This window comes from Gorilla gorilla, chromosome 11 (genome assembly GCF_029281585.2).
Source record: "Gorilla gorilla gorilla isolate KB3781 chromosome 11, NHGRI_mGorGor1-v2.1_pri, whole genome shotgun sequence".
Taxonomy (NCBI): Eukaryota; Metazoa; Chordata; class Mammalia; order Primates; family Hominidae; genus Gorilla; species Gorilla gorilla.
The window spans coordinates 32,669,598-32,695,009 of NC_073235.2; the positions used below are offsets into that span (position 1 = coordinate 32,669,598).

The 25,412-nt window shown below is 43.0% G+C and overlaps 2 protein-coding genes across 2 annotated transcripts; one reads left to right on the forward strand and one right to left on the reverse strand.

Moving 5' to 3' along the window:
* The first annotated feature begins 13,021 nt into the window (after positions 1-13,021).
* On the forward strand, positions 13,022-15,609 carry LOC129532216 (rho-related GTP-binding protein RhoQ-like). Its single transcript, XM_055380750.2, has one exon. It carries the CDS (start codon positions 13,140-13,142, stop codon positions 13,515-13,517), a length of 378 nt encoding a protein of 125 aa, XP_055236725.1. The 5' UTR covers positions 13,022-13,139; the 3' UTR covers positions 13,518-15,609.
* A 6,240-nt stretch (positions 15,610-21,849) lies between these two features.
* LOC109025943 (uncharacterized) lies at positions 21,850-25,189 on the reverse strand. The gene is made up of 3 exons (XM_019021950.3): positions 24,894-25,189; positions 24,195-24,309; positions 21,850-22,468 (listed from the first exon to the last, which is right to left on the reverse strand). Exons 2-3 carry the CDS (start codon positions 24,225-24,227, stop codon positions 22,262-22,264), a joined length of 240 nt encoding a protein of 79 aa, XP_018877495.1. The 5' UTR covers positions 24,228-24,309; positions 24,894-25,189; the 3' UTR covers positions 21,850-22,261.
* Positions 25,190-25,412: the final 223 nt, after the last annotated feature.

Below are 25,412 nucleotides of genomic sequence, written 5' to 3' on the forward strand. Positions count from 1 at the left end.
ACAGGATCCAGTGCAAAGTGGGGGGTTGGCCCTAGGAGCCAGGGAAAGCCGAGTGCATGGAGACAGATGTCTGTGCCTGCTGCATTTTGTAGAATGATCCATTCTGATTTCTCCTGTATCAAAATTGAAGCCTTCAGGTGAGAGTGAGAAGCAGAGAGGAAATGTTGAGGTTTGAAGAAGAGAAGAATACGGAATGGTCGTCTAGGAGGATGGGCAAGCAAGGAGACCAGAACTGGCAGGCAGCGCAAAGGCTGCTGAATAGCCCGAGCAGTGAAGTGGCTGAAATAGGAACATCAGGTGTCTCTGGTGATTATTTCTTTTTTGTAGTTTTCTGATTTTCCAGATGTTCCCTAATAGGCATATCTTACTTCCACAGTTATCCTTTTTTAGACTGTTATAGAGGGGTGAAAAATAGAACATATAATGTATGAGAGAGGACTTAGGATTTGGGGAGGTGACTGGGGAAACAGAAAGAGATAGAAGACCTCATTCTGTTTGCCTGTAAAAACAATGCCTGCAATAGATGAAAAGTCCAGTTTTCTGCAGAAATGTACAAAATGTTTTTGACCTTTTATTCAGGCCAACAGATTTACTCCATTTCTAGGTCTGAGCCACCAATTGGGTTTCTTCGTTGAGTCTGAGTGTTTGATAGGCCAAGTGGTGGAAACTGTTCCCAAGTTCTGAAACTAGGGGAGCCTCCATTCTGGGCTCTGCAGTGGTGAGGTGCACTCTCATCCCTGCCACATTTTAGTGGGAAGCCTGGTGAGGCTCATTCAGGGACTATGAAAACATCTCTTACAACAGAACCTCACTAATCTTGTAAAGTTTGCTTATTTGTTAAAATGATTAAAAATAAACATTAGAAGTTGAGGTCCTTGATATCTGTTTTCCCAGTTTCTTAGCCACTCTCTATTTATTATGTCTTAATAGATTTGCCTGATTTTTTAAAAATTTCAAATCAAGGTCACTGTTGTGAAAGGGAATTTCAGAGATAATACATTGTTATGAAGGGCCGGGCGTGGTGGCTTACACCTGTAATCCCAACACTTTGGGAGGCTGAGGTGTGTGGATCATGAGGTCAGGAGTTTGAGACCAGCCTGGCCAACATAATGAAACCCCGTCTCTACTAAAAATACAAAATTTAGCTGGGTGTGGTTGTTGCTACTGGAAACAAAGACACAGTAGATAAGGAGTATTGCATGAGCACTGGATCTGAGTTGAAAACTATGCTTGGAAGACACTAACAGAACTATCTTCAAGTCCATTGAAGGGAATTATTTGCAGCCAGGCATTTTTTTCCCTGAAGTAATATCTATGACTTCTTAGCAGATGGTCTGAAGTGGCAAGGTAGGAACTTCAGTTATTGTAGGTGAAAACCTCAAGCTATGGCTGGGCACGGTGGCACATGCCTGTAGCCTGTACTCAGGAGGCTGAGGTGGGAGGATCTCTTGAGTTGAGGAGTTTGACGCTATAGTGCACTATGATCACTCCTGTGAATGGCCGTGGCACTCCAGCCCGGGCAACATAGTGAGACCCCATCTCTAAAAAAAATTGAAAATTACAAAAACTTTCAGATATGCTTAGAAGCAGATTTTTCAAATCCCATGGGGAAGGGCTTTAAGAAGAGTATGATCAGTAACCAGCTAAACAATGATTAAAGCATCGTCTTTAGAAGATGATGAACTAAAGGAATCTAAATCTTATTGCCTGAAACTCTTTGCAGTCAGGCAGCTTAATTGGGTGTCTTTGAGAAAATTATTGTCTCATTTATCATATTTGTGCAATGAAAATAATACCTACATTGTACGCTTGTGGAATTTAAATAACAATATTTTATATATCTACATGTCTCTTGGATATAGTACAAGTTTAAAACATTGTAGTTTATTATCAGTTTCCTGAGAGATGGCACCAATGGCAAAACGGTCACCAAAGCTATTCCTTTAGAATTAGAGGACAGTCCCCAGTTCATGGACAACATGTGAGTCTATGCACCCACAGCATCCGTCAGCCTGTCCTCTCCTTTTTTAAAGAGCAAAACAGGAATTCTGTTGTGATTGAAGGACTTTCTGTCCATCCCTGGAATCCTAGATGCTTTGAGATACCTGCATAGAAGTTGCAGACTTTTTTCAAACACTATTGGAATAAAATACTGTCATTGCCTCTCTTTTTTCATAGCTAGCATAGAAGACTGATCTTTTGGGGGGGAATTGGGTGGGTGGCAACCTCATCCAAGGATGGGGCTACATAAGTTGTAGAAGACCTTGCCAATCCAGGTAGGTTGTAAGTTTAGGCTCTGTGTGGCTGGTCAGGGAGTCAGTCACTGGCTTGACTCTGACCTTCCAGGAGCCTGGCAGTTGAAGAGGATCTCAGGGTGATCAGATAGAGAACTGCAGAAGGTGAGAGTCAAGTTAGCCTCTTCCAGACTTATTACAGTCCCCTAAAGCATTAATGACCTTTTTGCCTAAAGCCGATACATGGACATTTTTAGTTCATTGACCTTCAAATAATTACAGCTGTTTGGAAAGCTCTTGGTCATAGAAACTGGTAGTACTTCCAAACTTTTCAGTGATGTTTATCATCTTTTTTTTTTTTTTTTTTTTTTTTTTTGAGATGGGGTTTTTCTCTTGTTGTCCAGGCTGGAGTGCAATGGCGCGATCTTGGCTCACCACAACCTCTGCCTCCTGGGTTCAAGCATTTCTCCTGCCTCAGCCTCTGGAGTAGCTGGGATTACAGGCATGTGCCACCACGCCCGGCTAATATTGTATTTGTAGTAGAGACGGGGTTTCTCCATGTTGGTCAGATTGGTCTCGAACTCCCAATATCAGGTGATCCATCTGCCTTGGCCTCCCAAAGTGCTGGGATTACAGGTGTGAGCCACCGTGCCTGGCTGATGTTTATCATCTTAATAGCATCTGTCCTTTAACTCTGCACACACACTCCAAAAAAGTTAACTAAAAGAGACAATGATTAATTTTATATTCTGATGTTTTCTTATGAACACATTTGTGGCCACTTTAGTGTCCAACAAAGCATTTCTTTGGCAAGTGATTTAAGGAGGGGTGGAAAGTGGAATGGAAGAAGTCTCTGGAAAGTCTTTAACACTGAGATGTATTTTCTCCCTGTTTGACTCCAAGGAATTTCCACTCATGGAATCTGGCCTATTAGAAAGAACTTTGTCCTTTTGTACTTGACTCAACTTAATAAATTATGTTAACCAGCTATGGTGAATGATGAGCATTCCTCAAACCACAGAACAATAGGCTTCATCATTGAAGCTCTAAAAGAGCAGGAATCTATCTGTTCCAATTATCTTCTGCTGGGCACCATCTTCTAGCTCCGCTGCAGTCTCTCATTCATAATTCTTCCCCTAGACCAAGTTCTTCTTTTTTACTGACCTCTAGGACACCTGGCATGCATTCCTCTTCTGACTGCCTTTGTTGGCCTGAATGCTGAAATAACATCACTGAACTAACATCTCCTAAAGAAGACATTTGTCATCAGAGGCAAATCCTCAATGAGGATTAACCTGTCTTTAAAAGATCATGAGTAACTGGCATATGAGATGGCATGAGACTAAGAAGTGTTCCTTTGAGGCAGACCCACAATGGTCTGTGTGCTTGCCTCTCCGATCATATCACCAATTATCAAATCTTGGTGCACCGTCGCATCCCATTTGTCACACATCTGATTTTTCTTAAATAATTATACTGTTCCTTTGTGAGGATTAACCCGTCTTTAAAAGATCATGCATAAATCAGCACAATCTGAAAGATTCAGAGCTTTTTACCTTTCTCTCTGCTAGGCACAATGATTACCATCTCCAGCCTTATTCTTCACAGCCACTCAATCGTGGTCCTTGCAGTTTTGCTTCACTCCACATACACCATTTCATTTCCCTTCCCACAGTCACTTCCTAGAACAGATATATAGGGAGGCCCTGCTTTGCATGCTAATGAGGGACCACAGAAATGACTGCAAACAGAGAATGGAACGCGATCTCGTGCATCAAAGGGGAATGTTCTGACTGTTCTGTGACTTTTAAAAATATGTTGTCAAAACATTAAAAACTATTGTAGGTTATAAATGTACAGGAACATTTTCAAAAATAGTAAAACTAATATTTAGTATAGTGTAATTTAAAACATCAGAAACACGAATCAATATTTTATTTCTTTGTAAAAGTCTTATGGAGTATAGTTTGAATGAAGCTGGCCCTCCTCTTCTTGTAGTACTTACAGTGCAGAGTGAGCTATACCTTCACAAACTGTCATTCTCCTGTCTAAGTTTGAATCAGCTTCCAACTATTTATTCTTTGTGCTTTCAATGTCATGAAATACCTCTGATAATTCCGTTAATGTGAGTTTTGTTTGTTTTGTTTTGTTTTGCCAGTGTCACTTTCCTGGGACATCTTTATCCTAAAATGAATGAACACATCTATTTTCATTTATGTTGTTAAGTCTGCCTTCCCTAAGTTCCTCTGGAATGCCTCAAACAGTGGCAAATTACCTCCAATAGCTATTTCTTCCATAACTCCATTTACATTCAATTTGAATTTCACTTTCAGAGTATATTAGTCAGCGTTCTCCAGAAAACAGTATACGCACACACAGAGGCATAAATATTTATTTCATCTTATATATATGAAGATTTATAAGATCTATAAAGATTTATATAAGTATATATAAAGATTTATTTTATTATGGAAATTGGCTTACACAATTAGAGAGGCTGAGAAGTTCCACCATCTGCATTCTGGAGAACCAAGAAAACCAGTGGAATAATTCAGTCCAAAGTCCAAGTCCAAGGCTGGAGAACCACAGTGCCAGTGTCCAAGTGCTGGAGAAGATGGATATCCCAGCTCAAACAGGGGGAGTACATTTGCCCTTCCTCCACCTTCTTGTTCTATCAGATGATGCCCACATTGGTGAGGGTGATCTGATCTTTACTCAGTCTACTCATTTACATGGTAATGTCTTCTGCAAACACCCTCACAGACACACCAGAACTAATGTTTTACCAGCTGTCTGGACATCCCTTAGCCAAGTTGATGCATAAAATTAACTAGCATTCAGAGTTCTCTATTTTTGTTTATTTGCTGTGCTTTTATCTTTCTGACACTTCACTGTTGGCCAGTTTTCTCTTTTGATTAGCCATTATTGAAAATGTTATGCAGGTTTATCACTGGAAGAAAAGGAAAAAACACAGCTGCATGGTTTGCTGCCAGTGTGTGAATTGAATAAAAGATGTGGGGCTGGGCGCGGTGGCTCACACCTGTAATGCCAGCACTTTGGGAGGCTGATGCGGGCGGATCACGAGGTTAAGAGATCGAGACCATCCTGGCCAACATGGTGAAACTCTGTCTCTACTAAAAATACAAAAATTAGCTGGGCATGGTGGCACCTGCCTGCAGTCCCAGCTACTTGGGAGGCTGAGGCAGGAGAATCACTTGAACCCAGGAGGCAGAGGTTGCAGTGAGCCGAGATTGTGCCACTGCACTCCAGCCTGGCGACAGAGCGAGACACAAGACTCCGTCTCAAAAAAAAAAAAAGATGTGTGGTGACCAATCACCAATAGATATTGAAAGAAGTGACATGATTGGTCACTGATCATAATGCGCCTCCGGTATACATGCAGCAATTTATGGGTTGAAGGTCTAGCAGTGAAGTTTCTCCTTTATCCATAGTTATTCATAGTTAATAGACCATAGCAACTGATATCAGAACTGTGCTGTTGGGGGACTGGTGTCATTGGACTAAACTGTGGTAACTGAAATCTGCGTAATACTGGAGCTGTGCTAAGCAAGGATGGACCGGTTATTACTAGGACAACTTTCTGGCTTCTCTTTTTATTTTTAGTGCATCTAATTCATCTGACATTTAATCGATCCAGATTTTCTTCCAGGATGACTAATACCTTAGTCATCTAACCACTCAAGGACCTCACAATATCTTACATGTAGTTTTCACCTAAACTAGGGTATAACAATTATAACCATCTTCCTGGTCATCCTCAGCATGTATACTGCAGTTATGTCCTAAGATTTCATCTCTATTAAGCTCCAGGGAGTAATAGGTGTTCTTTAGCCCTCTGCAGGATTAGAGAATTGAGGCTGCTTTGTTACTGTTGTTGTTCACAATAAACTTCCATAGGAAGTGAGTTACAAGACTCTAGACCTTTGTTAATCCTGAACTTTCTGGGCATCTTGTCTGAGTGATAGATCTTCAGTAAAGTGTATCCTAAGAGCTGTCCTTTCTGTTTCCTTGGCCTTCTTCACAAGCCTGCTCTCCAAATACCCCCACATCTGGGAGACTGACTAGTTCCCAAGTTGGAACACAGAGTTCTCAAGCTTGTTGCTTTGTGGGTGACACCAACAGAGGAACTTCTGCCTGATGTTCTATCTGCTAACTCCCAAATCAGAGTCTGGAAAGAGTAATCTTGCCTTGCTTATTTAGTCAAGGATAGCTTTCTTCTTGGTACTGCTATAGAGGGATGTAAATGCCTCTTCTTCACAGTTGACTTCGGTAGCTGGCGACAATATCTCTAAATATTTATTTGTATGTAACACAAAACTCCTGCAAAAGAATAAGAGATAAACGGGCAGAGGCTGTTCTGCCTTTTTATTCTGAGCCCCCAAAGAAAAACCTGTGGTGTCTTGCTGGGCAGAATTTTGTAACTATTTTGACCAATAGAGTATAATGGAAGTAATACCATGGTGCCCTCCAAGCTAGATGGTAAGAACACCTTGCACTTCTGCCTTGCCTACTTAGGACATTTGTTCTTAGAACCCATCTGCTATACATGCTGTGAGGAGGACAGAATAACCCGTGTGCAGAGGCTGTGCAGAGGCAGTTTGGCCAGTAGTCCATCTGAGGTCCCAGCCAATAATCAGCATCAACTACCAGGCATGTGACTGAAGATACACACAGGTGATTCCTGTTCCCAACTGCTGTCACACCTAAACTTTGAGTCTTCCAAGCAAATGCCCCAGATGTGGCATAGCAGACATATAAGCAGTCTGCCCTGTGTCCAGACTAAACTCCTGACCCATAAAATCTGGGAATACAAATGTTGTTATTTTAATACAATTGTATGGCACTGAGATTGGGCTGGTTTGTTATGCAGCAATTATAACTGGAACAAGAACACTTGACCCTGTAAGACACTTGAAATTATATGAGTTATGACATCAGTAAAGTATCTTTTCTTATCTACACTTTCTGTTGTAACCACAATGCATATGGATAATTTGTGAAGTGAATAAGGACATGGTGAAGGACTGATTCCAAGTGGCTGGGAGAGGGAAGGGTGTGCTGCATAGATTTCATGTCCTTAGATACTAGTGAGAAGAGCTGTAACACATTAATCACTCCCCTTCTCTCACTCATACAATGGTAGCACTAGTAGCACATTATCTTTTCTTGTGAAAGTGTTGCATTAAGAAATTTCTTTTGGAGTAGCCCCCAAACTGTAACAGAATGTGACGTGATAATTTCCCACCGTCTTCAAGTACTGCCAAGATGTAGAAATCTCCTTACTCCTTGTACACAAATGGTTGATCCTTGGAGGGGCCTATTTGAATTTTTTTTTGTTTTGTTGGTCTTTTTTTTTTTTTTTTTGAGACAGGGTCTCACTCTGTTGCCCAGGCTGTAGTGCAGTGATGCAACCACAGCTCACTGATGCCTCGGCCTTCCAGGCTCAGATCCTCCCACCTCAGCCTCCTGGGTAGCTGGGAATACAGGCATGCACCACAAAGTCTGGCTAATTTTTTGTAGTTTTTCATAGAGATGAGGTTTCCCCATGTTGCCCAGGCTGGTCTTGAACTCCTGGGCTCAAGCTGTCCACCCACTTCAGCCTCCCAAAGTGAGCCACCTTTCATCTCCCCATCTCATCTTATGACTCTGTGCTTGAACTGGTGTATTTAAAGATTAAGGACCTTTCTGGCCAATGTCAAATGAGCCATCCAGATGGTTCTGGTTCTCAGAAAGATCAGAGGCAGTCTGAATAGCAAGTAAGGATCAAGTCAACCACCAATTCACCAAACAAAGCCAAAACATTGGCGTCAAGGAATAAGCCAATTGCTGACATAAGTACCTGCTGCCCCAGAAGTTACTTGTTTCAACTATTTGAGTTCAGCACATCATCGCAATTCTAAATACTTAAGTTATCTTCAGCAAGTGAATGCAACTTATAACTTGTTCTTCCATCCTCGGGTAAGTGGGGGAACCATTTGCCATTTTCAGAGTAAATTCATCTGAGTTAGAAGGAAGCCCCTATAACATCAACAGAAAGCAAATTCTATAGTCAAGTCTCTCAACCATTAAATTTTAGGATTATATTCTAGTGGTACTTCTTAGAAAAAAGAAAGAAGTAAAGTTTCACCTATGAGATAAATTAGAGGACAAAGTGTTACTTCCTGTCTTCTTGCAATCTTGGCCGGGCACCATGGCTCACGCCTGTAATCCCAGCACTTTGGGAGGCCGAGGCGGGCGGATCACGAGGTCGGGAGATCGACACCATCCTGGCTAACACGGTGGAACCCCGTTTCTACTAAAAATACAAAAAAAAAATTAGCTGGGGACGGTGGCGGGCGCCTGTAGTCCCAGCTACTCCGGAGGTTGAGGCAGGAGAATGGCGTGAACTCAGGAGGCGGAGCTTGCAGTGAGCCGAGATCGCGCCTCTGCACTCCAGCCTGGGCAACAGCGACACTCTGTCTCAAAAATAATAATAATAAAAAATAAAAATAAAAAAGTTGTTTTGACCATCTTGGGGTGAAATAGCTGGAGATTAAAGGAAGAAATGGCCGCCGGGCACAGTGGCTCACGCCTGTAATCCCAGCACTTTGCGAGGCCGAGGCAGACAGATCCCGAGGTCAGGAGACTGAGACCATCCTGGCCAACATGGTGAAACCCCGTCTCTACTAAAAATACAAAAATTAGCTGGGCATGGTGGCGTGTGCCTGTAATCCCAGCTACTCGGGAGGCTGAGGCAGGAGAATCGCTTGAACTAGGGAGTCAGAGGTTGCCCTGAGCCGAGATCACACCACTGCACTCCAGCCTGGTGACAGAGCGACACTCCATCTTAAAAAAAAAAAAAAAAAAAAAGCGGACGGGGCAGGGAAGAAATGGCAAGGCTCTGGGAGGAATAAAAAGAAAAAAACAAAACAAAAGAAAGAAAATAACCAGAATTATATCTTTGTTAAACGAGGGGCCAAAACCAGAAAGCTTTGTACAAGGTTTTGTGTCTTGGCAGCAAGCATTGCCCTTACAACATAGAATGTCATTGCAATCATATGGTATCAGTAACCAATGAATTACGGCCAGAACACCTAGGACCTGTTCTTCTAGACTTTAGATGTGAGTTCTCCTTCTCACAAATCTCAAATGCATGTTCATTCTGAACACTGGCTGGTTTTTTTGACCCTTTTTGCTGACCTGAAAGGGTTATATAGCTAGAGTAAGACTGAAACTATTGCCTGGAACATCCCTCAGAGTGGCCAAAATATTTCCTTTATGACCATAAAGCAATTCCAATTCACATTGCTTTCTGTAATAGAGCTTTCCTTTCCTTCCTTCTTTCCTTTCTTTCTTCCTTTCTTTCTTTGTTGACAGAGTCTCCCTCTGTCGACTAGGCTTGAGTACAATGGTGCTATCTCGGCTCACTGCAACCTCCGTCTCCTGGGTTCAAATGATTCTCCTGCCTCAGCCTCCGGAGTAACTGGGATTACAGGTGCATGCCACCATGCCTGGCTTGATTTTGGGGTTTTTAGTAGAGATGGGGTTTCACCATGTTGGCAGGCTGGTCTCAAACTCCTGACCTCAGATGATCCACCTGCCTCAGCCACCCAAAGTACTGGGATTACAGGCATGAGCCAGGCATAAGCCAGTGCCCGGCCTGTAATAGAGCTTTCTGGACTACTGAGTTCTACAGTATTTTCCTGTATGATTATTTTCAATTTCTGTCTGAACACTTGAGGTAGGCTCTTTCAATAAGGCCCAAACACGCTACCAATTAATAGCATTATGCTGTGCTTCTGATTTCAACTTTGGTCCCAGAACCCAGAAATGGGAGCCTGTGTCTATTATCTATCTCATTTTTAGTGGTCTTTGTGGTCTGCATGGTGAAGATGTAAAAGCTTTAACTAAGATGTAGGAATGAAGAAAAGAAAACCATGAGAGGACTTGCTTACATTCTAAAAGTGGGTTGTAGGGGAAGAGGAAGCAAAGCTGAGACTTCTGAGTAACTGGACTTACGCTAAGATGCCTAAGTGAGGTGGGGGATTATTTAGTTTTGGATGGTTACATGCTAAACTAAAGAAAAAAAAGTATTGAAGTGAGACAAACATCTAAAAACTTTATAATATCTTAATTTGATTTTTTAAAAATTATACTTTAAGTTCTGGGATAAATGTGCAGAATGTGCAGGTTTGTTACATAGGTATACATGTGCCATGGTGGTTTGCTGCATCCATCAACCCATCATCTACATTAGGTATTTCTCCTAATGCTATCCCTCCCCTAGCCCCCCACCCCCTGACAGGCCTCAGTGTGTGATGTTCCCCTCCCTGTGTCCACGTGTTCTCATTGTTAACCTCCCAGTTATGAGTGAGAACATGCAGTATTTAGTTTTCTGTTCCTGTGTTAGTTTGCTGAGAATGATGGTTTCCAGCTTCATCCATGTCCCTGTAAAGGACATGAACTCATCCTTTTTAATGGCTGTGTAGTATTCCATGGTGTATATGTGCCACATTTTCTTTATCCAGTCTATCATTGATGAGCATTTGGGTTGGTTCCAAGTCTTTGCTACTGTGAATAGTGCTGCAATGAACAAACATGTGCATGTGTCTTTATAGTAAAATGATTTATAATCCTTTGGAAATGTAAATCCTTATAATCCCAGTAATGGGATTGCTGGGTCAAATGGTATTTCTTGATCTAGATCCTTGAGGAATCACCACACTGTGTTCTACAATGGTTGAACTAATTTACAGCCTCACCAACAGTGTAAAAGTGTTCCTATTTCTCCACATCCTCTCCAACATCTGTTGTTTTCTGACTCTTTAATGATCGCCATTCTAACTGACGTGACATGGTATCTCATTGTGGTTTTGATTTTTTAAAGAATTCTACATTAAACATCTTGATGAATTACTAAAGGAATTTCTGTTGGTAAGAGAAAAAGCATGACTACTTTCACTGAGAGTATTCAGTACTGTTCAGGTTTTATTCCCAGTGCAATATGACAGGAAAAATGAAATATACATATTAGAATTAAACATCAATTACACAGCCACTGATATAATTTTCAGAAAATGAAATTAAAAATTAATAAAAACAGTGAGTTAAGAGGACAGATAAAAGATAAAATGAAACTCAAAAGAATTCTCATGAATCAAACTGAATCAAATTGAATTTGTACAAGCAAAAAGTTTCTATTCACATTGAAAACTCTAAAATATCTTGATATACACTTAGAAAAAGTGAGTATTCCCTATGCAGATAAATCTACAGAATGTTACTTGGACTACAAGAGTTAATTAATGGAGAGACATCATCTGACTAGATGAGAATATCCAGCATTATTTATATCTTGATTATCTCAGCCTCCTCCAAACTAAATATGTTTAATAAAATTTTAATCAAATTATTGTGTTTTTTTTGGAACGTCAGTGCTTGACTTCAGATTTCTTTTGAAAGAAAAATGTATATGAATACCTTATATTCGATAAGAATGTGAAAAGATTTGCTCTACTATGTATCAAAAAATGTAAAGCTAATCGAAACAAAATTAAGGGAAAAGCTATATTATAAATATTGATTAAAATCATTATAAAAACCTTCTGCAATGGAATAGTAGGCAAAGCATTTCAACAGACAAGTCACAAAAAAAGAGAGAAAAGTAGGCTCTTCAAATGAAAAGCTGCTCAACTTTCTTCCCACAACAAAGATGTGAAACAGATAATTAGGGTTTGATCATTGGTTCTTTTGTTTTGTTGGTTTCTCTTTTACATATAAGAGGTTTAACAATTTGACACCCAGTGTCTTTAAGACAGAAATGTCACTTATGTCAGTGTTAATGTAATTTTGGAGGAACAAACATTGGGCTGTATCTATAAAGTGTTCTTAGTTTTTTTGTTTGTTTGAGATGGAGTTTCACTCTGGTTGTCCAGGCTGGAGTGCAATGGCACGATCTCGGCTCACTACAACCTCCGCCTCCCGGGTTCAAGCGATTCTCCTGCCTCAGCCTCCCCAGTAGCTGGGATTATAGGCGCACACCCTGACGCCTGGCAAATTTTTGTGTTTTTAGTAGAGACGGTTTCACCATGTTGGCCAGGCTGGTCTCGAACTCCTAACCTCAAGGTGATCTGCCTGCCTCAGCCTCCCAAAGTGCTGGGATTACAGGCGTGAGCCACCGTGCCTGGCCAAAAGTGTTCTTAGTTTTTGACTAGCAATTCCACCTGTAGAATTTTTTTTTATATAAAATAGACATATAAAAAGATAAAAGATAGGCTGGGCACAGTGGCTTATGCCTGTAATCCCAGCACTTTGGGAGGCTGAGGTGGGCGGATCACCTGAGGTCAGGAGTTTGAGACCAGCCTGACCAACATGGAGAAACCCCATCTCTACTAAAAATACAAAATTAGCTGGACGTGGTGGCGCATGCCTGCAATCCCAGCTACTTGGGAGGCTGAGGCAGGAGAATCGCTTGAATCCAGAAGGCGGAGGTTGTGGTGAGCCGAGATTGTGCCATTGCACTCCAGCCTGGACAACAAGAGCAAAACTCCACAAAAAAAAAAAAAAAGAAAGAAAAGAAAAAAAAGATGCTTATGATCCGGCGGATCCTCCTGGGTTGGCCAGGCCGGGGAGAGGGCGCGGGCGCCGAGTGGCGGGCGCAGCGGGCGGGCGCAGCGACCGGGGCCGGGGCGGGGATCCTGGCGGCGACCGCGGCGGCGGCAGCGCCCCGGGCCCGCCGCCCCCTCCCCTCCGGCGAGGGGAGCCGCTGCATGGGGCCGGTCGGGGGCGGCCCTGCGGCGCAGAGCGGCGGCGACGGCGGCGGACTCCCCAGGCGGGCTGGGGCTGAGCCCGGGGCCGGGGCGGGGGCTCCGGGGGGACCATGCCCGGAGGCCGGCGGGCAGCAGCATGGCTCACGGGCCCGGCGCGCTGATGCTCAAGTGCGTGGTGGTCGGCGACGGGGCGGTGGGCAAGACGTGCCCACTCATGAGCTATGCCAACGAAGCCTTCCCGGAGGAGTACGTGCCCACGGTCTTCGACCACTACGCAGTCAGCGTCACCGTGGGGGGCAAGCAGTACCTCCTAGGACTCTATGACACGGCCGGACAGGAAGACTATGACTGTCTGAGGCCTTTATCTTACCCAGTGACCGACGTCTTCCTTATATGCTTCTCGGTGGTAAATCCAGCCTCATTTCAAAATGTGAAAGAGGCGTGGGTACCGGAACTTAAGGAATACGCACCAAATGTACCCTTTTTATTAATAGGAACTCAGATTGATCTCTGAGATGACCCCAAAACTTTAGCAAGACTGAATGATATGAAAGAAAAACCTATATGTGTGGAACAAGGACAGAAACTAGCAAAAGAGATAGGAGCATGCTGCTATCTGGAATGTTCAGCTTTCATTCAGAAGGGAATGAAGACTGTTTTTGATGAGGCTGTCATAGCCATTTTAACTCCAAAGAAACACACTTTAAAAAAAGAATAGGATCAAGATGTATAAACTGTTGTTTACGTGAGAAACATCTTCAGTGGCCAAGGAAACTGGCCATTTCTCTGAGAAAGCAAATGAAATGCTACAGTTATACCCAGACCTTTTATAGGTAATGAAGCAGTTCAAAACTTGAAAGAAAACAAAACCTGTCCTCAGAATTCTATAAAGTTTATTAAGAATGTTCCTTAAAGGTTTAAGAAGCAGTAAGCAGTATCTGAAGCCACAATCTATTATAAATACTTTATTTCAACTAGAAGGTACAATCTCTCAGGGGTTTCATAGTTTAAAAAGCTACAATCACATCATGTTGTAACTACATAAAAAACAGAGCTGTAAATGGAACTGCTTGGCTTTGACCATACACATTTCTGCACAGCCCTTACAGAATCTGCACAAAGAAATATCTCCCTTTGTTCCAGTTAATGGTTCTTGTATGTAAGTTGCTTTCTATTCCAGTATATCCAGAATGGTGAAATAACAAGGCCAGCCACATAGCCAAAGGTTGCTCCAAGCGTAGAGGAGATGGGCCATACCTGAGGAGAGAATGTGTGAGATCAAAAAAGAACAAATGTTTTATTATTACTTGAGCACAAGTGTAACCTAAATATTTCTATATTAAAGCTTAATGTGCTTTCTTAAAGAATGCCTAAAGTGTAATAAGGTCATGACTGCATTTATCATGAACACTAAAAATGTACACATTTTAGTTAATGTGCATTAAACTGTAACAAGGCTTCGGGCAATTGTAGATTTAGTTTGACGCTCCCCAAAGTGCATGAGACACATGCTAAAATTACAAATAAAAATTTTGGGTCAGACTTTGCCATAATGCTGGACTCAATTTAGCTCTCTGAACTAGATGGTAATTTTTTTTTAATTCCCACTTTGGCTGTGTATGAAATGAGAAGTGTGTATGCTGACCAAACCACAAGAAACTTTCTTTAAGTTGTGTTAAAGAGGAAAGACCTAGAATCCAAGCATGTTACATGAAAATTGTAACAGAGCAGCTGCTTCCACCTTTCAGATATAGATGTTGGAACCACAGCAGAAGTTATAGAGCGACAACTTACATACACACCTAGAATGTAAGTTAAACAAAATACCGGCTTCCGGAGACCCATTTTCTCCAGCCATATTACATTAGGCTAGAAGTAATTAATGTTGATTTATTTCATCTACAAGCAGTTGGTCCCTAAGTGACAGGCTCTGCTTCAAAAAAAAAAGTTGGAGAAAAATTTTCATGTTCTTCTGTGAAGCTTATTTGGTACACTGGAGCCTTTTCTAATCTTTCTCTGGGGGGAACAGGCCGCAGAACTGTGTTAGTGGTGAACCATCTTAATTACTAGTTCTATTACCTGATTCAGCTTCCTTGTTTGGTCTGCTGTGGATCTGCCTTATTGCATATGCCATGCATCAGATAATGGTGTTAGACAAAGCTTCATTGTGAACAACCTAATGCATTTTAGAGAAACAATCTCATCTACACATTTTTTTCTAGCCTTTCCTACATGTAAACTTGCTGTTGCCTAAATTATAATTTTTTAAATGTCTTTGGTGGGCTTCTGTTAATTCACATGACTTGAGTTTATAGCTATGTCTACTGCACAGATTGGGTAATGGAACACTAAACTTTTATACTTGAAAATGACAGCCTTAAATGCTCATATCAGTCAGAAATCTAGGATGTACTGTCTTGTTGTATGTGAGCTTTGTAGAGATTTTTAAAAATATAAGCATCACCTTCGCACTGAAGAGTGGAGAGAGTCTACTGGATGACTGGCCAGGAACTTTCTCTCTGAATCGGACATTTGGATGTCTTCTTTCTTCCAAGAAATGGTGGTTCACATTAAAGTATCATGGCCTTATGTATGCTCAAATGGAATCTTTTGTAAGTTTCTTAATTTAATTTTGGTCTGCTATTTTTAGATAAAATTGAAAGGAATTGTATAAATCAATTAACATATTAGCTAAGTTGTCCAACACATGTTATAAATGAATTACAACAGTAAACTATTATACATTTCCAAAAAAAAGATATATTGCACAATGTTCACTGCTATATAGTGTACAATATCAAAAATTGGAAACTAACTTGTATGTTATAATTTATGTCAGTTATGAGTGGTAGAAAAACCATTGTAGCTCTTATCAAAACCTGCATAGGCAGTCTAAGGTAAATATAACACTTGATTTTATCAGGGCCCAGGTTCCTTCTGTCTTGTGGCCACTGTATGAGCCGCAACCCCAAGGTGGAAGATGGCAGTATATGTTTATACACAGCAATGAGGAAGGGAGATAGGAAAGCAAAGTGTGTCCCTTTAGGAAAGATCTTGGAATCTGCCATGCCATATTTCTACTACATCCTGTTACTAAGAACTTAGGAACATGATTGCACCTTTATTGGTAGTCTTTATTCTGGGCAGCCATCTGCCTAGCTTAAAATGTGGAGGGTCCTTACCATAGAGGAAACAGAGAATGAATTTTAGCAAACAACTAGTGGTTTCTGCCACATGACTAAATGACCAACAGGGAAACATATTACAAGACATCATACAATTAACCTCTATTCAGTTGTTACAGACTCAAGCAACTCTACATGAATTGGCATGTGAACTTCTTGCAAAACAGGGTGTTTATTAAACGGTTTTTTAAAAGTGTGTGAAAAGCCTGCATATGTCCACCGAAAGACATGTAAAAATGCTTATTCCTTTATTATTTGTAATATCCCAAATTTTGAAATGCCACATTCACCAGAAGTACAATGGATAAGTAAAGTGTAGCATATTTATCTAGTAAAATATCATAGGTTATGGGAATGAACAAAGTGTTGCCAGATACAATAATGTGGATGACTGCTAATGTTGCAGCAAAAGAAGACAGGCACAGAACATATAATTTACAACCCCACTTACATAAAGTTTAAAAACAAGTAAAATTAACCTACAGTGCTAGAAAGCAGAATAAAGTCAAGGAATACTAGTGTCAGGAAAGGAGAAAGCAGCCTTCTGAGGGGCTTCTGAGGGGCTGCTAATGTTCTATTTCCAGAACTGGGTGTTGGTTTTTGGGGCATATTCACTTTGTAAAAATTCACCAAGTTACATGCTGTGATTTGTGCAATTTGTTGTATGGATGTTACACTTCAGTATGATTGCAGAAGCCTAGCTTATCTAACTGAGGTACTGACAGTAATTCTCAAAATGGAAGGTGGGCTCTCGTGCCTGGACAGATGTCCTCACTGCAAGCTGGCACACCGGGACCAGCTGAGTGGCTTCTGGTCACCAAGGGCAGCTGTGTCACCTGGACATGAGGGCAGACCCCAGGTGAGAGCATCAGTAGGACAACGCTGTCTTACTTCCTGCGGTTCTGTGCTGGCAGCCACAGAAATTGATGGGGACGCTTCCAGCTTCAGTGCTTGTGTTTCTTGCTCACTAGCTCAGCTGGTCTGTAATAACAAAGAAATGAATAGTGGGATGAAGACATATTCCACAGGATTCAGACTCTACTTACAAGTTCTTTACTTAAAAAGTGCACTCTGGGCCGGGCGCGGTGGCTCACGCCTGTAATCCCAGCACTTTCGGAGGCTGAGGCAGGAGGATCACGAGGTCAGGAGATCGAGACCATCCTGGCTAACACGGTGAAACCCCATCTCTATTAAAAATACAAAAAATTAGCCGAGCATGGTGGCACGTGCCTGTGGTCCTAGCTACTTGGGAAGCTGAGGAAGGAAAAATCACTTGAACCTGGGAGGTAGAGTGAGCCAAGGCAGCGCCTCTGCACTCCAGCCTGGGCAACAGAGTGAGACACTGTCTCAAAAAAAAAGAAAAAGAAAAAAAAATGCACTCTGTCTGGTCCAGAGGTTCCCGTGGTTCTTACTCCTGGATCCTATCACCCCTCTTGTCTCTACACAGACCCCCACTCCACTCCCAGCTGGCCGCCTACCCAAGCACCACTGCCCTTGGCATCCTTGGCTAAAGTGGTGACTGCATGGGCAGGTGGAGTCTGACAAGTCACAGTGACCACCAGCAGTGGGAGGTCACTTGGCCTCACCTGTAATTCACAGCCCTGACCACACCCTCTGGCATGTGAGTTTATCCACAAGGAACAAAGCTGAGATGAGACAATTTCACTACATAACTTGCTCACGCGGCATCCTGTGGTATGCTAGCATTATTAACACTGGAAGTTCTTTTGAAGATTTTGAAAGTTTAATTGTCATGAGATTTTTCCAAACTAAGTTCATGATATGGATTTTTAAATTGTATCTAATTTAAGTGACATTTCAATTCAAATCTAAATCTAAAACTGATAGACCTAATGATTTCAGGTGATTAATTCTTTTTTGTTTTTGTTTTTGTTTTGTTTTGTTCAAGATGGAGTCTCGCTCTGTCGCCCAGGCTGGAGTACAGTGGCACAATCTTGGCTCACTGCAACCTCTGCCTCCCAGGTTCAAGTGATTCTCCTGCCTCAGCCTCCCAAGTAGCTGGGACTACAGACACCCACCACCAAGCCTGGCTAATTTTTGTATTTTTAGTAGAGACAAGGTTTCACCATGTTGGCCAGGCTGGTGTCAAACTCCTGACCTCAGGTGATCCACCTGCCTTGGCCTCCCAGAGTGCTGGGATTACCCGGGTGAGCCACCGGGCTGGCCTAATTAGCATCTTTTAACTGAGTAAAAACATCCTATGTAAAAGACCAAATACATTACTTCATTTGAAAATTAAAATATAGGGTTGGGCATGGTGGCTCACGCCTGTAATCCCAGCACTATGGGAGGCCGAGCCAGGTGGATCACCCGAGGTCAGGAGTTCTCATGAGATCTGGTTGTTTAAAGGTGTGTAGCATCTCCCCACTCTCTCTCTTCCTCCTGCTCTGGCCATGTAAGATGTGCCTGCTTCCCCTTCCGCTATGATTGTTAAGTTTCCTGAGGCCTCCGCAGAAACAGAAGCCGGTACAGCCTGCAGAACTGTGAGCCAATTAAACCTGTTGGTTTTTTTTTTTTTTAGTAAATTACCCAGTCTCATGTAGTTCTTTTTTTTTTTTTTTTTTGAAATGGAGTCTTGCTCTGTCACCCAGGCTGGAGTGCAGTAGCACAATCTCGGCTCGATGCAACCTCCATCTCCCAGGTTCAAGCAATTCTTCTGCTTCAGCCTCCCGAGTAGCTGGGATTACAGGCGCCCACCACCACGCCTGGTTAATTTTTGTATTTTAATAGAGATGGGGTTTCGCCATGTTGGCCAGGCTGGTGTCAAACTCCTGACCTCAGGTGCTCCACCCACCTCGGTCTCCCAAACTGCTGAGATTACAGGCGTCGGCCACCGCGCCCGGCCTCAGGTAGTTGTTTATAGCAGTGCGAGAATGGACTAATACACTTGGCTATGAAAATGAAAACAATCACGAAGACAGGGTCCCTCCCACTTCCCCACATCCCTGTCTTGTCTGGAGCTGCCTTGGGTAACGCTCAGCCGGGACCAGCACATTACACAGGGCAATGTCCACGTGCTGGGATCAGCAAGGATGAGCTTTCTGTCTGGGGTAAGAGTAAAGACTCTAACCCAGCACCACCTCGAGGGCTTCAGGCTCACTTTCTGTTGCTTGAAGTCCGAGATGTGCTCACGACGTCTGCACTCCTTTGAGGCCTCAGCAACAGTGTCCTTGAGCTGAGCTTCCAGCTACGAAACGAAGACGCACTTGCCATTAACACAAAGGAAGCACGGCCTTACCAGTTAGATCTTCCCCAAAGGACTTGTAAGAGAGCAAGACCTTAAAGGACCTTTGTATTTTTTCACCCTTTATCAATCTTATCACAAATTAAAGTTTCAGAAATACACCGCAGGGCTCAGCTGAAGTGGTTGGTTAGTAATAAAACAAGTTTAAATGTAAATTTAAGTTGATATTTTGAGATGAGATTTCAAGAAAGGGTACTGATTTGTGAAAACAAGTACTTCTGATTTCTGTAGAACACTGATTCATTTTTTAAATGGACAATTTCAGACACACACAGAAGAACAGAAGAAGAGAGAGTAATGAACCTCCTGTGCCTGGCACCTCAGCTTTGACACTGAGGAGAGGACTTTTTTTTTTTTCGACAAGATTCTTGCTCTGTCGCCCAGGCTGGAATGCAGTGGTGTGATCTCAGCTCACTGCAACCTCTACCTCCTGGGTTCAAGCGATTCTTATGCCTCAGCCTCCAGTTTAACTGGGATTACAGGCACACACCACCTCGCCCGGCTAGTTTTTGTATTTTTTTTAGTAGAGATGGGGTTTCACCCTGTTGGCCAGGCTAATCTCAAACTCCACCTCAGGTGATCCGCCCACCTCAGCCTCACCAAAGTGCTGGGATTACAGGCAAGCCACCGTAGTCGGCTGACAGTGAGCAGCTTGAGCTGAGCTTGCTTCATCTCTGCCTATGCACAAACCGCTTGAGAACAAATCCCAGGCAACGTATCACTGCATCCGATGTGGAATGGTAATCCTTAGTTAGGGGTTTCATTAACTTGAGTTGTAACTGGCTGCAACTACAAATATATTTAGGTTGCAAAATAAACTAAGAAGAAAACAAACAGATATCCTGTGGCTAAACAGCAAAGAGCCCTGAACTTGAGCATGTGCTTTCAGACCTTCTCATTTGTGGGATTCGTTAAGTAAATTTTAATAGAATTTTTTTGAGACAGATTCTCACTCTGTCGCCCAGGCTGGAGTACAGTGGCACAATCTCGGCTCACTGCAACCTCCACCTCCCAGGCTCAAGTGATCCTCCCACTAAGCCTCCTGAGTACTTCATGCTAGATGTGCATGCCACCACACCCAGCTAACTTTTTGTATTTTTGGTAGAGATGGGGTTTCACTATGTTGCCCAGACTGGTCTTGAACTCCTCAGCTCAATCGATCGGCCCACCTCAGCTTCCCAAAGAGCTAGGATTAGAGGTGTGAGCCACAGCCCCTGGCCTTTAATCGAATTTTAGAGTAAGCATTGCTTAAAACATGTCACTCATCAACAGCAGAACATTCAGAATACCTAGGGCAGCAGGTTTCAAATTGTGGGCTGAGAACCTTGGGATCCTGAGACTTTGTCAGAGAATAAATACCCTCTACTTACTGAAAAGGGAATTTTTAAAACCTAGTACCACAGGAATCTCTTTTAATAATTAATTAGCTATCTGTGGGAACCAGGAGTTCTTCATGTACTTCATCCGGAACAGTGTATCAAAACAGATTGAGTGCAGAAACAGACATGAGAACCCGAGCACGTTCTATTAAGCCAGATATTAAAGAAACATTAAAAAAATGTAAAGATGCGGGTGGGTGCGGTGGCTCACGCCTGTAATCCCAGGACTTTGGGAGGCTGAGGAGGGCAGATCACCTGAGGTCGGGAGTTTGAGACCAGCCTGGCCAACATGGTGAAACCCCATCTCTACTAAAAATACAAAAATTAGCCGAGAATGGTGGTGCATGTCTGTAATCCCAGCTACTCAAGAGGCTGAGGCATGAGAATCGCTTGAACCCAGGAGATAGAGGCTGCAGTGAGCGGAGATTGTGCCACTGCACTCCCGCCTGGGTGACAGAGCAAGACTCCATCTTAAAATAAAATAAAAAAAAAATGCAAAAATGCCATTCTTCTCACTAGATTTTTAAAGAAATAGTTACTTTTCATTACAAACTTTACGTTAACATGTAATGGGTTTTTGTTGTATTGAAAGAATTCTCAGTTTTAATTTCTGCCGTGGTGCATATTGAGAGCTGTAATCTACCTAAGTAGAAGCTCTTTGGGATCCCCAGTAATTTGCAAGAGTGTAAAGGAGTGCTTAGGCCAAGACGCTTCAGAAGCACTGGTCTAAAGCAAGTGGCTTGAAGCGTCCTAGACTATGATTTGCCTTTCTACTGCCATTGGCCCTTTATGGACTGCAGGTGCTCTTATTCAGTTAAGCCAGGCCATATCACGGCTCAGCATAAATACCCTCTACTTACTTAAAAGGGAATTTTAAAAACTTAGGAATAGGAACCTCTTTTAATAATTTCACAAATAGATATTGAGGGATGAGCATAAAATAAATGCTTGGCAGATCAACTTACTTGGGTTCACATAAAACTTAAGATGATTTTAAAGTAATTTACATAATGCAGCCCAAGTTTTCAAAGATGTTTTATTAAGGTCATACAAAAGTCCAATCAATATCATCGCTGAAATATCTAAATAGCTTCCTCCCCCCTTTTTTTTTTTGAGACAGAGTTTTGCTCTTGTTGCCCAGGCTGGAGTGCAGTGGCATGATCTTGGCTCACTGCAACCTCCGCCTCCCAGGTTCAAGCAATTCTCCTGCTTCAGCCTCCCAAGTAGCTAGGATTACAGGCACCCAATACCATGCCTGGTTAATTTTTGCATTTTTAATAGAGACGGGGTTTCACCATGTTGGCCAGGCTGGTCTCAAACTCCTGACCTCAGGCCATCCGCCTGCCTCGACCTCCCAAAGTGCTGGGATTACAGGCGTGAGCCACCGCATCTGGCTAAACAGCATCCTCTTTCTGAGCTTCTTGGATCTTCAGATCTCCTGCCACATCATGTCAGCTTTCTGCATGGCTACTTCCATCTCCTCCTCCTTGTCCCACACCTTCTGCTTCTGGGAGTAGAGCTCTGCCATGAGCTCATTGAGCTCCAAGAACTCCTGCAGGGCCAGCTTTTGCTGCTGATGGGCATCTTTCAGTTCTTTGGCTTGGGATTTCAATGTCTCTGAAGCTTCAACCAATTGCTGAAAAAAAAATTACAGATGTTTTATGTTTGCTTAACAAAGGCATGGAAGGCTGCACATTTAGTCTTACACTATATTAAAGAGTTACAAGTGACAGCCAATGCTGGTTACAGATTAAAGCCACAGATGGGAGAAATCCCCTGCTTGGAAAAAGCCCTGTGCTCACCTCACCCCAGCCAAACATTCAATGGGAAGACCACCTGGGCTCAGGTGCTGAGCAACAACCCCACACCAAGAAAGACCCTGCAACTGCATGGAGTAACTTACAGCAGGACAGCTGGCTCTGTAATGCCAACCTCTGCCCGAGGTCTTCTACACAATTGCAAAGGTGAATAAAGCATTTGGGCACTCAATCTAGTTACTTAAACACAAGAAGAAGCAGAAGCAGAAGCAGAAAAAAATACATAGGCAAAGTGCTGAAGATTTAAATCAGGCCAGGCACTCATGCTTGTCATCCCAGCACTTTGGGAGGCTGAGGTGGGAGGATCACTTGAGCCCAGGAGTTCAAGACCAGCGCCTGGGCAAAATAGTGAGACCTCATCTCTTAAAAAAACTAAAAAAGAAAGAAAAGAAAATTAAGAAGAAAGAGATTTAAATCAAAGACTCCCTGGGTGGAGGGCCACAAGTAGGACTTACCACAAGTTCAGCTGCACTGACAACCCAACCTTACCACTTGCTGCACTGATGACCCTGACCTCCCTGCAGCTGATCTGGCCAACAGTCTGGCTGTTTAGTCACTGTCACACTTGCTGGACTAAGACTGGAAGTGACGAGACCTGGAGCAAGCTGGCAGGGCGGCTCCCACATGGGGAGGAAAGGCCTCCCCAGGCCTCTCTGGGTCCAGCTCAGAGTCACTGTGACTGTGTCAAGCAATGAGACGCCGCCCAGCCCACACTGCACTCCCAGACAAGTCATGCAGGGGGATGATACCACAGATGATCTTAAGAAGCAATTTGGGTTTAAAATCTGCCCCATTTTAGAGGACAGATCACAACCTACAGGTCCAAGGACTTCAGTGTATAAATGAATGTATTTTAGAAAACAGAGCCTATGCAGTGAGCTGAGATCGCATGACTGCAGCCTGGTGACAGAGAGAGACTCTGTCTCAAAAAAAAAAAAAGAAAGAAAAGAAAAAAGAACCTAATTGTGTTATTACTATACTTAATGGCATTTGAATATAAAGTTCACATATCTTACTAAAAACCAAATTTATAAAGGAGTTATGGGGGAATCAGCCACATTTTAACATATGTCCTCTTTTGCAGTTCCCTGTGCTTACTAAGATGCCCCTTCTAAGAGCAGGGGGCATGGTGTAGAGAGAAGGACGAGGTCACTGGTGTCAGGCGCAGCGTGTCACTGCAGATAACACAGTGCCCTCTGGACATCGTTCCTCATTCAGAATGGGCGGGGCTGGGGGAGTTGCTGCTTACTCTGCGGGGTTGAACTGGAGATGGCAGATGATGACTGTGAAGTGGGTGCCTGCTGCAGGCAGCATGCTGAAAGGCACCCATGGCAGGGAGCCAAGCCCAGCTAGCTGACATGGGCTGTGTAGCAACTGGGCACAGCAGGGGCCCTAGAACCAGGCTTGGCCCTGGTGTCCTGCGTGCAGCAGGGACAGTCCATGAGCGGGAGTCCCAAGGAGGTCTTTAAACATCCGTATGAACTGAACCTTACAAAACTCTGCAAAGCCTCTTAAGCCTTTCTCACCCAGAACCGAACTGCCTACCTTGTGCAGGTCCTCCTTCTCCTGCCACACCATGCGGTGCTGCTTCTCTGGCCCCTGTAGCTGCTGTGTGAAATCTTGTCGAGGCGCCGCCTTGTCCTCAAGTTGTCACTCAAGCCTGTTTGAATATGAGCAAAAGAGGAAATAATTTGTGTTACTTTCTGTGTAGCAACTATATGTAAATGTTGTTAGCTGACTTATTGAAATGATTTAATAATTCACAGGACTCTTTTTATTGCTGTATACTAAATAAAATACACAAGGCAGCAATACTTAGGGGCCAGAAACACTGTTTACTACAAGTCAATTATGGAATCATAACTTACAGTAAACATGGGCATGTCCAAGGCTCAATTTTTCTTTTGTCATTTACAGTAGAATAAATAGTTTGTTGCTAATTTTCTACACTGTCTACTGGGAATATGTGTTACTTTTATAATCAGAAAAATAAATATTGCAGCCATGTAGTATATAATGATGTTTCAGTCAACAACAGACAGCATATATATAACAGTGGTCCCATAAAGTTATAATACCATATTTTTCCCGTAGCTTTTCTGTGTTTAGATACATAAATCCTCGCTGTACAGGTCTGTAGCCAAGGGGCAATATGCTATACCATGTGGCCTAGGTGTGCAGTAGGCTGCACCACCTTGGTTGGTCTAAGAACACTCTGTGATGTTCTCACATCAACGAAATTACCTGATGATGCATTGTCGAGAACGTATCCCAGCCGCTGAAGGACGCGTGGCTGGACTGAAGAGCACTGTGTGATGCGGGCTACAGCTGAGTTCTGTGCATGATGTGGTTGGAGCCCTGAGGAAGGGGGGGCTATGGACTGAATGGTGTCCCCCCCGCCAATATTAGACGCTGAAGCTCTAATCCCCAATGTGACTGTAGTTGGGGACAGGGCCTATAAGGAGATGATGAAGGTTAAGTGAGGTCATAAGGGTGGGCCCTGATCCAACAGGATTCGTGTCCTTATAAGAGACCAGAGAGCTTGGGTGCTACCTCCCCGTGGGAGGACATGGTGAGAAGGTGGCTGTGTGCAAACCAGGAAGAGAGGCCTCTGGGGCTTTTAGCCTCCAGAACTGTGAGAAAATAAAACCCTGCTGTTTAAGCCACTCAGTCAGTGGTATTTTTTAGGGTGCCTGGGGCTAATACAGAAGGATTCACCCTCCTGGGGAGAAGGGGCCAGTGGCCTCCTCTGATTTTCCCGGC